We start from the raw sequence: 12091 nt of genomic DNA on the forward strand, positions 1-12091 counted from the left end.
GTACCTCCATCTTTCTCTCCCCTTAAAATCTTGCACTCCTAGGGCTTTGAATTTAATGAATTGAATGTGAATGGGTGAGTACCATCCATCCTTCTGTGACAAGCTTCTGTGACAAGTCCTGAGGTGCTGGCACGGGCTGCTCAGAGAGGTTGAGGTTGCTCTGTCCCTGGAGGTGTTCAAGGCCAGGTTGGCTGGGGCCCTGGGCAGCCTGGTTTAGTATTAAATGTGGAGGTTGGCGGCCCTGCCTACAGCAGGGGGTTGGAGCTCGATGGTCCTTGAAGTCCCTTCCAACCCAAGCCATCCTATGATTCTCTGATTCAATGAAGCTTAGTCTTGTGACTGTGAAGCTTAAGCAGTCTTTACAGGGTGTGTGTGCCAGGGGGCTGTAGGGGGATGGATGCCCTGCAGAGCCAGAGCTCTCTGTGGTGCTGGGCACAGGTCTGCACAAGGCATCCTCAGCTTCAGGGCTCTATGGAAGTTCAGTTGTTGCAGTGAAAAGCTATAGCTGAATATATTTGATTTAGGAGTATAACTCAGAACTCAGTAAAGCAAGATTTTCATCAACTTGGCCTAAAGAGGTGCAAGAAATGCTTATTTTTTAATTGCTTTTCCTCCCTTCCATTTCACGTTCCTATGTATTTTAGCTAGCTAGTTATTTTTATTCATAAAATCTTGAACTCTTACTCAAAGTTATGAAAAATGTAATTAGTGATACAGGTGTATTGGAGTGGGAGTCTTAGTGTGGAGGAGCCTCTCACAGCCTGCTTTGGTTTCTCCCTGTAATTGGATGGGGATGGCGAAGGGGTCCCTCTGTTGTGGGTTATGCTTCCTTGGGACAGTGAACATAATCTTTAGCTGTAGCTGGGGAGAGATCAGAAGTGTTTCTTCACAACACTTTGAAAATCGTTTTTCAGATGCTCAGAGTAATTTGTTCTGGTTGTAAGTATACTGAAAATAAACAGGTTCCACAGCAGCACGGCACGAACAGATAGCTCCCCCCGCCGTTTCCATTCCCCATGAAAAAGCCACGTTTTGCTCCATATGAGCCCCTACAAACCATTTACTTTTCTATAGGAAAAACAAAATTTAAAACACAATAATGTTGTAAACACATGCAGGTAAGCATTCCACGCTTCTAGTTGATCAATAACTACATCAGTTGCTATGGTGCGTTTTATTTTTTTTTTTAAAGTACCTTTGTGAAACTAGGACTATTAAAATGTAAATATCAGTAGATGAAAATGTAGAGCTGAATCAGCAAACGAGTGCAACTCCTGTGTGGCACAACCTTCAGAGTCACTAACAAATGTGAATCATCAACAAAGTGTACGGAAATTCATTCACGTGCAGCTTGATCAGCAAAGTATGCCGAGGTGCAACAGCTGAAAACAGTGACGGATAAAAGAAGGCATACATCTGTATTCATAAAATATTAAGGGAGAAAAAAAGCACCGTGAGCTCAAATCTGTTCTCTTGGCTAGGTGATGACCCTTCCCATGGTGCCACTTCCACTGAAATTTTCAGTTATTGAGCTGTGAAGGAGCATCAGTAAGAAAATCACTCGATGTGTGCAGCAGGAAAAAAGCATGCACTCCAGTGAAATAAATAGTGTGCAATGCTTGGGCAGCAAAATAGGCAGTGTGATTATTAGAAATTATGTAACTCACCAAAGTGCATGAAAAATGGGCAGTGAAGTACGCAGTTTGAGCCCTTAAATGAAGACACGTTTTACTGAGCTGCTGGAGCGTGTGTCTGGGATGAGTTTTGCTTTATGCAACAGTAACATCTCATTAACCACAAGCAGTTCTAAATTTTATCTCAGTACTACTAATGTCAAAACGCCTTTTTTTTTTTCTTTTTTCTTTTTTGGTGTTGTTTTGTTGGGAGGGATTTTAGTGAAAGAGCACAGGAGTTACTTTAGAGATACCACAGATCTGGGGGTGAGAACATGCTTGGTGGCAGCAGATGCTCTCTTGGCCCTCTTTGCCTGAGGAGTGGGGATGCTCGGGCAGCCCCAGGAGACCCTTGTGCCATGCTGGAAGTTCACATCACTTCTTTCAGTGCTGTGTCCTCAGGATCTCTGCAGCTCCCTGCTTTGAACCAGTAATGAATTTCTGAGCCAGGGAAATATTGTAAAAGAACATCGAATCCGGAGATAAAATCTGGCCGAGGTGCTGGCTCTCACTCATGAAGAAATACTTGGGAATGCAATAACTTTGTGTTTGTTTCTCACTGGAAAGGTTACGTAAACAACAGCCTTAGTCTGAAGCCTGGAAAATCTAGCTTTTTTTTTTTTTTTTTTTTGTAGACATTTGACATTTTAAAGATAGCCAATATACATGCAGACACAGAAGAGCTGTAGGGAAGTATTCTAACCTTGGTCAAGAATAAAAGTTCATTTTGATCTCTATGGGAAGTGGATCAAGGACTTTTTGCATTAAGTTGTCTTTTTTTCCCTCTCTCTGTCTTTCTCTGAGCATTTGATACTACTTAAATTGTTAGATAGCAATTATAGATTCCCAAATTGTAGATGATTTACATTGCAAAGTACATCAGGTTTCTGTTCCAAAAAGATGTTTGTTTATATCTGTGTAGAAATAAATTGGTTTGTGCTACTAAATTAACTTTGTTCTGGGTCAGGTTTTCGCTGGCAGAAGCAATTACTGCTGCTCCCTTCAGGGAGAAAGTCTTTTGGAGTTTCATGGTAGCCAAAAAAGAGCCATTGTTTCCTGAGGTCATGGCTAATGTGTACCACAGCAGAAATCCGAATCCAATTATTATTATTATTATATTTCGCTTTTTTATATTATTTTTATTTTTTTTATTTCTTTTTAACTTTGTCTTGCTTTGGGGCAAGGGAAAATTTGAGGGGGATGTATTCAAAGAAAGGGAAAACTCAGTATGCTCTGTGCTAATTTTTACCTCTGCAGAGGTCCCACTTACACTGGGCACGTATTGCTGTGCTGTGGTACAGTGTGCACAAAAAGGGCCTTGCTCCATCATCCTCTGGTATAGGAAAGAAAACATTTTGTTCCAAGGAAGCTTCCTTTTCGTAGCTGGCAATCCAGAGCTCCTTCCTGAGCAGTGCAGTGGGTTGTTTATGCTGTAGGATTGCTCCTGATACAGCTTCTGAAAGGCTTAAATAGAATCATCGTAGCACTTACGCACATCATATGTAAATATGACTTAGTAGCATTTGTGTATGTTTTATATGAATAATTGCTTTTTTATGAAGCAGGGCAATCAAGTGCCTTTTGAATCTAGTCATCAATAACTGACACTATCACTTGTGGTTTTTCATCTATAAGAGCAGTCTTTTCCAAATATTTTTTCTTCTTTTAGGATTTTCTAATGGAAACATTCATCATGTTCAAGAATCTCATTGGGAAGAATGTCTATCCCTTCGACTGGGTTATAATGAACATGATGCAGAATAAGTAAGTACAGAGGAAAGCACTGCAGCTCCGAGATGACTGTTTCATGTTTGATCTGAAACAACAGTGTTGCTTGGAAACAGTAAAACACAATGCGGCAGCTAGAGGTTTTTCTTCTTCTGTGATGCAAACAATTGTTTAAAAATGGGCTTTGGAGTTTGCAGTACAGTGTTTGAGAGATCCGTTTTGGGACACAGCAAATTACGGGTGGCATCATCCAGAGAGCTGTAATTTGGAACAGGCTGCAGGAGGGATCTATACGTATCTTGCAGTGACGAATTTAGTTCTCTGGAGATCAATGATATTTTTTGTGTCTGACCACAAAAACCAGTGGTTATGGTATGCTGGTGGGGAATTATGTGCTCAGAAGTTGTCGGTGGTATTAATCAGACAGAACTGAAAGGGGGTTTTAAAGCCAGGTTCCAGCAGCCTGGTAATGAAGAAACAAGCTGCCAGTATTTCTAATCCCCGTTTTTTTTGCTTAATAATTGCAGCATATTTAACGTGCTTTGGTGTAATATTTTGTGTTTGTGACATTTATTAAACATGTCAAATGCTTTTATTTGTACGGTGATGGAAGTATGAGTAAAAGCATTTTATTTACTGGTTGCCTGGAGAAATCTCTTCTGTGCTCACTGGTAGCTACCATGGCTGTAAAGTTGTCAGTGTTTACTTACATAAAAACCTCTACTACAGTTCCTACTTTCGTTATAAAAATTCGCCATAACTTTAATCCTGGCTTCTGAACTTGCCTTAACCACCTCATAAAACCCACTGCTAGTAAATATGAGTTAGGTGCAGCCAGCTCTCGGATCCATCAGCTGCGGATGCACGCTCCATGCGGCTGCAGCTTGCAAAGCACCTGCTGCTCTAAAAGATGAAGGCTTTCAGATTGGTTGGTGAGGAAGATCTGAAGCTCATTGGGTTTCTTTTTCTTTTTCTTTTTTTAAATTTTTTTCCTTTTTTTAATTTTGAAAGTGGTTTTGCTTCAAGAACTCCCAGCTATCTGGAGAGATTTGTTGCAGGTGCTTTGGAAAGCCTCGCAGCATATGTTATCAGCATCCTTTCAAAAAGGAGAGGAGAGCACCTCTGTGCTTCGCTGAGTTTGGGAGGAGAGTGGAACAGGAGCAGGCAGGTCTGTGCTTGGCTGCTCGCGGTGCCAGCCGTGTGTCACGCTGTGACTGTGAGCCAGCACAGCTGCTCTATTCCCAGCTCTGATGGAGATGGGCATTCCTCAGGTTATCTTCACAATATTGCCAGGTAACTTCACAGTGTTTGGTTGGGTGCAGTTTTTTTTTTTTTTTTTTCATTAATTTTGGAATTTTGGTCATAGAAATGTGTGTGTGAAGGTAAAGAAAGAGCCCCTCCCTGCTCAGTGTTTTTTTCCTTAGAGCACAAAGGGACTCTGATCAGGCATTCTCACCTGAAAACCTGATATGGTAAGGATGAGGATGCAGAGGCCCTCAGATAGGGTCAGAACTTTGGTTTTCTGCTTCTTAAAGTACTGTCTGGTCTTCCTTTCCTTCCTGGAATGTAGGAAGTTCTGCCCAAATGTTCATAAGAACTTCTCCATGGTAAGGTGATGAAGCACTAGGACAGGCTGCCCAGGGAAGTGGTGGAGTCTCCTTCTATGGAGGTGTTCAAAGACCCACCTGGACACCTACCTGTGCAGCCTGCTGTAGGGGGCCTGCTTTGCAGTGGGGTTGGACTTGATGATCTCTGGAGGTTCCTTCCACCCCCTACAATTCTGTGATTCCTCCCATGCCAAGGCCCAAAGGAGCTGGAGTGGCAGTGATGTGCTCCATGCCCTTTCCTGGGTGCCTGCAGTACCCTACATATCTCATTAGTATGTAAAGCCTTTTGTTGTCATTGCTTTTAATTTTTTTTTTCCCAAGTCCTTCTGGTGTTGATGAATATCTGCAGCAGTGCCAAGGGTTTGTTCATCTCTTAATTTACAAGTTAATTTTCATTACACCGGTTCATTTGTAAATGCTTCTGAATTGATTTGAGTGCTTTTCATTATTTTTTTTTTAATTAATATGATTTCTGAAAACAAGAAGCAGCATTATTAACTACCTTTTGTCCATCTGATCCATTTATTTTCATGCCTATAAACCTTTACTGAAGGAAACTAGGAAAAAAAAAATCAGAACAGGTTTGGTCTTTGTGGTGCTCCTTTCAGTAGGAAGGACTCGGGGCAGGCAGTTCTGTTTCACTCTTGCAAAATACTTCTGCGCCTTATTTTGGTGGCATGAGCCAAATTAAGCAAACTAATCTGTAGCTATGCCCAGAATGGTTGTGAGTCCATTGGTTCCTCTGCATGACGTATATGTGAAAGTGTGAAACAAAGTTGTTCAAGCATACTAGCTGCACATACATCCTTAGGCACCTGATCACATCAATTGCTCTCATGCAGCATTTGCTGTTATGTTTGTGGTGCAGTGCTTTGCTTTTCTTGTCCCCGTGCTGTGCCATGCACAGGGCTACCTCTGTGCTCAGCCTTCATTCCAGGCAGTCGTGTGTTACCACCTGTTGTGCTGGAATGAACACAAGCCTTCATATCCAAAGAGATCATTGTTAATTTTCGTTCTTAGATCTGTCGCTTAATGCTCTATCTACAGGCCTCTCTAATTTAAGTAAAAACAGTGTTTATTGCCTTAGCAAAAGCTGTTAATCAGGTGTCAGAGGTTTGAGTGGTGCTGATGTGCTGTCAGTGTGCAGTTCTTCAGTGTGCCACCCGGTGTCTGTGGAAATCACAGCACAGCTTCATCAGGTGCTGTGCTGAGGAAGGTGTCAGAGGGAGGAAAAGGAGACAATATCCAAACTGATAACACAGCTTTTCCTTTCACTGTCAAATTTAGGTCCGGATCAGCTGCTGTTCAGTGGTAAACAACAATATCCAAGCAACAGAGATTGAAAGGGGAATTGAAGACAAGGTGGCAGAAGTGAATAATAGAGCATAGCAAGTTCTGATTGAAACAGCTGCTTCTAAGAGGAGAGCAAGAGGCAGTTCTCCAGCCAAGACACAGACTGCCTCACAGGCCAGTACGTACTGGCACCAGCCTTACCCGTACCAGGCTGGGGTTTGGTGGTGACTGGTTATAAAGAATATCCAAATAGTATTTAATTATTAATTCTTAATCCATTTATGGACTTGAAATGGCCATTGCACTCGGTTGCATTTAAGAAAGGGAAAAGACAGAGGGGCTGGAAGTAATATTTGTCAGATACATAAAATTATGCAGTGGAGCAGATGGGAGCAGTCTTCTCAAAGCCACATTGAACTGCCAAGAAATATTGGTCATCAGCTAGCCAGGAACATGCAGGTTGAGGCTGGGGAGGCAGTCGGGCAGGGAGCGCTGCACCGATTGCTCGGGGCGGCTGCAAGGTCTCCAGCAGCAGAAGTATAGAAAAACAGTGTGATGAGCATCTGTTAAGACACTGGTTGTGATTTAGGGAGGGAAGAATGGCCTAAATGATGTACGGAGAGCTGTTGGAGCTTGACTCTGCCTGTGTTTGTTGGCAGGCTCCGGGCTGTAACTTGGAGGGGTACTGTGCAACTCTGAGTTCTATTTTCAGTGAGATTTTTAAACCATGGTAGGCTGTTAGCAACTGGTTGCTGAATGTGTTCATTATCACGTTGTGCAAAGATAAGGATGAGCAAGAGAAAGTGCTACTTGTTGTTTTAAGTACTGCTGTTGGAAATTGTTAATAAACCTACCTAATATTTTAGGATACCTTTGAATCACATTTTATGGCAAGATTTGTGTTTTCGTATTTTCAGGAAGAGTGCTTCCCATCAAGGTAAAGGCAGAATACCCCCAAATTAGAAGGAAGTGATTTTATTGGCAGTGGTTACAGCAGCTGTGATAGCTGCTTCATACCATCCCAGCTCCTCAGTAATGGCATTTGGACCTGATCTTCAGCCCTGTGGCTTTTCTGTCCCACTGCCCTCTGTGTGAAACCTGGATGGCTCTGTCTGACAGTTGCAGAGCTGGGAGCTTTTCCTCTCTTTCAGGACAGGAGAGCTTTGGAGGCAGCTTCTTGGTCCCAGAAGTGTCCTGCAAAAAGAAAAAGCACTCTGGCAGTTTTCTCTGTAGTAGTTTGAAGAAATCATTTGCTGAGCTATCAACGGGGATTTCATTTTGTTTACATTTTTCCCTTCTAAGCGCTGTTTAGAAATGATTTGGAATTGTTTTAGGAATTATTTTAACTTTGTCATAAACTGACAATTTAAATTTAGGTTCCTCATAAGCAGGTAACTCAGAGCATGTAAACAGCTCCTCTTTACCATTTTGTAAATGGAAGTAATCTCTGCTCTTACTTTGGCATTTGAGGCTCTCGGTTCCTCTGGTAGACCTTATGATATATTAATTTGTAGCTGGTACTTTCATCTGCAGCTGTTCCAGTGGAAGCTGGGTTGCCTATGAAAAATGAATTTGCTGTTTTCTGTTCTATGTTTTCGTGTCTAATGTCCATATTTACATAAAATCCGTGGTTGTTTTCTCTTTTGAAGTCAAAGAGAAGGGGATGAGATGCTTCTCAGTGAGAGTCAGCTTCCTCGTGCCTACGTGTTTCTTGCAGAGCAAACACATCTGGCATTGGTGATGCAGCACGGAGGCTGTGCCCTGCTCTGCTCCACGCCGCCCTGCCCAGCAGGGGAAGGTGATTCCTCCTGAAAACCAGGGCGAGAATTTTCATGATTTTTCCATCTGAAAAACAACAACAACAACAAAAGTCTTGGAAAGAAGAGGAAGACAGATCAGGGGGGGATGTCTGGTAAACGGGTACCTTTTTGCTGTTGCTAGCATGAATGGTACGTGTTTATTTTTGGAACTTGCTGGGAAACGTAGGCTGTTCTGCTACATGGTTGTCATAGCAGTACCTGTCAGATCTGCACTGTGCCTTCAGAATTAACTTGGCCATGTGTGTGGCTGTCCATCCATAGTGTGACAGCACAGTGTGCCTGTGAACTGAAGGATGTCACGTGTAGCTGTGACCCCTGGTGTGTGTTATGGGTTTCAGTGGCCTGAGATTGTTCTTACTGGCAAGTAACCTACAGCTAAAACAAAATCATTACTTGGATCTTTAAAGTGATGCTTAATTATTGAAGCTGTGCTATCATCTGCTATGCTTTGTACAGACGTATAGAAAGAAGAACACGTGTGTTTTGGAAGTACATTTCTGTCCTTACGTAATGGACCAGTCAAGTCACATCTGTCAGACGAGGAGCAGGGAGAAAGCCTGTGCTTAAAATCTGCCCAAACCACTGATGGATGGAGCTGCAATTTTCACAACTGGGGAAAACAGTCCTGAAGGATGACGAAGATTCTGGCCAGAAAGATACAGAAAACCCAGCAGACACAGGGGGGTGGCAAGGGGAAGCATAAAATCCTTTGGAACTGCTGCTTCCTTTTGAAAAACCTGCAAATATACAGTTCAAACCTACATGAATACTAAGTTCAAGGTGATGATTTGTAGGCATTACTGGAGAGTTTGCACTTATACTGAGTAAACATTTTAACCATCAGTGTCTCAGTGATGTGTTATGGAATACAGAAACTCTGTAGTGTTTCTGAATTAGAGATTGGGATGAGGGCAGTGCTTGAAATGCAATCATAGTTTAAGAGGAGAATTTTCAAGAAATCTGAACGATCAGAAAAACCTGAATTGTGAGGGATTCACCCCGCTTCCCTGATACTAATATGTTTTAGAAAGTTTTAGGCATCAGTCACATAAACTTTAACAACTAAAAAATGTATTTAGGGATACAATGAAATAACCCTTCCAATATGAGCAATTTTGATTTTTTTCTTGAGCGGCAAAGAATACTATTGGCAGTGCATGGATTGAGGCTAAACATTTCAGGATCCACTCTTCAGTATGAGCTCGTGTGCCCAGAAACTCATTCTGCATTTATAAATAAAACAGATGAGTGCACACTGATAAATTACATAAAGATACTGCAGACTTGTTTCTGCATAAGGAGGGGACCTTTTTATTGTCCATAAAACCTAGTTGCATAACGTACTGACCTTTTCAGCAAAGACCTTGAAGGATTTTTGGTTTAGTGTTGCACCTGTCAAATTAACTGGACCTGGGAATGAAACGAATGCACTCGGCTAGCTTGAAAATAACAGAGGCTTTTTTTTCTTGCTCCAAAGGCTGAGGAGGAAAGTGCTCCAGGAGGTGCTGTTTGCACTCTCTGCTTTCCTGGTGGAAGAGCAGAAGCATCCTCTGCAGCAGGTTATTTTAGCCCAGCTGTTCCGAGGTAGAAATGTTGTGCCTGACAGAGGTGCTCTATTGATAAGAGCACTGTTGTGAAAATTTATGAAACGCTCGGTTTCTTGGCAGTCTGCTGCTTTTAATGGATCTGTCTTTTCTCCTCTATTTCTGTAATCTGCGATAACTTCTGCTGGAGAAGCTTCACAGCAGCCCTTGTCCTGGTGCTGCTGCCGTGCTGCAGGTGTAGGGTGAGATGGCACATACCCTCCCAGGTCCCCACAATCATCTGCTGCTCCCCTGCTGCTCCCCTGTCTGCTTGGGCCCGTGATGAATCGCTTCTGGGGTCTACAGGTGGAGTAAGGATGGCTGTACTAAACCAACTGCCATTGGAGTTGTTATTACGTGGTCTGAGTTATGGGTTTCACGTGCTGGGAGACGTGTGTTAATCGATGAAGGTGGGCTTGGGCTGTGGGACTGTGCCACGCATCTGCTGCGACTCTGTTTGTTACGTGTTTTATTATCATGCATCCCTTGACAAACTTATTTTTCTGTCCCTAAAGTGTGGATGGGATTTGCTGCCCTCCTGGGAACATAGATCTCTGTCCCCTGCCATCTCTGTCAAATCAGGTGAAGGCTGTTGTGGCTGTATTTCACCCTGAAGCACAGGGGAGGCTCTGTGTTTCATTCTGCTGGCAAAGAGCGATCCTTTTTCAGTGCTTGTTCAGAAATAGCACTGTGGAGCACGAGGCTAATATGCAGATGTTCTTTGTGCAGCAGTAGCTAATGTCTTCGGAAAAATATTTCTGCTGTTTGCCATGACATTTCAACCTTCTGTTTGCCATGAGAAAATTACAGCAACTTGGAAGAAAAGAATTGTGTGTTTGGGGAACATCTCCTCCTGAACTAGGAAGAAGCACACAGGAATAAAGGGTCTTAACTGCTAGTGTTCTTGGGTGGAAGTTTTTTCTATATGAAGGGGACAAAAAGTGAAGAAAGGCTTTTTTAGATTTATGTCCATTTCCTTCTGTTCCCAGGCCTTGCTATTTTTGGCTCCTTGCAGAGTTTTAAGTAACAGAGCAATCTTCAGGTTTAGACCTGGAAATGCTCCAGCTCATTAACTGCCTGTCCCCCTTGGGGTGGTGGCAGATTTAATCCCTTCAAGACATTTTCAGTACTTACTGCTGTCTTACGAAGCTGGAGAACTATAAAGAGAAGTGTGTATTTAGGGTAATGCTTCATCCAGTGGGCTTCTTGTGCTGCTGGTGTGGGTTTTACATACAAGATAGTGCATGGGGCATCACTGCTGGGTAGCTGCTAAGCCAAAAGTTTGCCCTGCTGGTCATCTTCTTTGATATATTTTACCAACTTTTAAATATTTGTTCTGCAAAGCATAATGAGCAATTGAGAGGCCCCTCACAGTCTGTCGTTTTCAGAAGTGGCTCAGAAATGTGATTCTTTAGAAGAAAAATAGGGCATTGAGCTACATGCAACTGAGTGAAAGTAGCAGCTTTGCTCAGTGGTTACAATAAACAAAAGCAAGAGAACATCACAAATAAGTTTTTCTGCTTCCCTTTCTGGAACCATTATCAGAGTATGCTGTAAATGGCTGTTTTCTTTTGCTTTTAACAAGATACTGATTATTTTGTATACTTGCATGTATTTTTCACTGACTTGATTACATACAAGATTAAGAAGTTGGGCTCTGGGCAGCCAGAGCTGCTCGGAGGCGTTGGAACCGGATGGTCCTTAAGTTCCTTTCCAACCTGAACCATTCTGTGATGGTGTTAGTCATGGCCACAACTGAAATTTTTAGTATGCAAAGAATAAGAGGAGTCAGGTAACACAAGGAACAAGAGGAGCTGGGTATCACCAGGGAGTTCCTTGGTTCAAGCAGCAGCTGATCTGTGCACCCTGTGAAACCTTTTGGGGACGCATTTGTGCTCATGTTGAGTCACTCATAGTGCATGCCTGGCTAACCTCAGGTCTGCTATTTGCTACCTTTCGTGCTCTTGACTTTACAAGCAAGTCCAAGTGCTGCCTTCCCATCCTGCAAACAGCTTCGTGGTGTGTGGTGCGTGTGGACAAGGATACCAAACCCACTTTGACGTGCTGATTTGTTTATTGCCTTAAATCCTGGTACCCCTGGTACCGGGTCAGCTGCCTGGATCGATGCGTCCTGCATACTCAAACAATGAAATGCTGCCCACATCACACCTAAAACTGCAACGTTCCTTTATTTTTCTGGCTCGAAATGCATGGCGTGAACAAGAATGTGTGAATGCTCGATCCTTGTGGAAGCAGCAGCATGAAGCAGGCAATTAAATGAAGCTGAAGGTGTTAAATCAAAAGGCACATTAGCAGTTCTCCATTTTTTGCTAACAGGAGAAGCTGGTGCCACGTGACGTCTATTTTTAAAACTGAAGGTGTAGCAA

General features: G+C 42.7%; 1 protein-coding gene across 2 annotated transcripts in view; it reads left to right on the forward strand.

Moving 5' to 3' along the window:
- DOCK1 (dedicator of cytokinesis 1) overlaps positions 1-12091 on the forward strand; it is a 274016-nt gene that overhangs the window by 155778 nt on the left and 106147 nt on the right. For both annotated transcript variants that reach the window (XM_085229833.1, XM_085229834.1), the window contains exon 29: positions 3343-3437. In XM_085229833.1, coding sequence (XP_085085959.1) covers positions 3343-3437 — 95 coding nt within the window. The remainder of the gene's footprint in view (positions 1-3342; positions 3438-12091) is intronic.

The sequence above is a fragment of the Meleagris gallopavo genome, chromosome 8, assembly GCF_905368555.1.
Source record: "Meleagris gallopavo chromosome 8, MGAL_WU_HG_1.1, whole genome shotgun sequence".
NCBI lineage: Eukaryota > Metazoa > Chordata > Aves > Galliformes > Phasianidae > Meleagris > Meleagris gallopavo.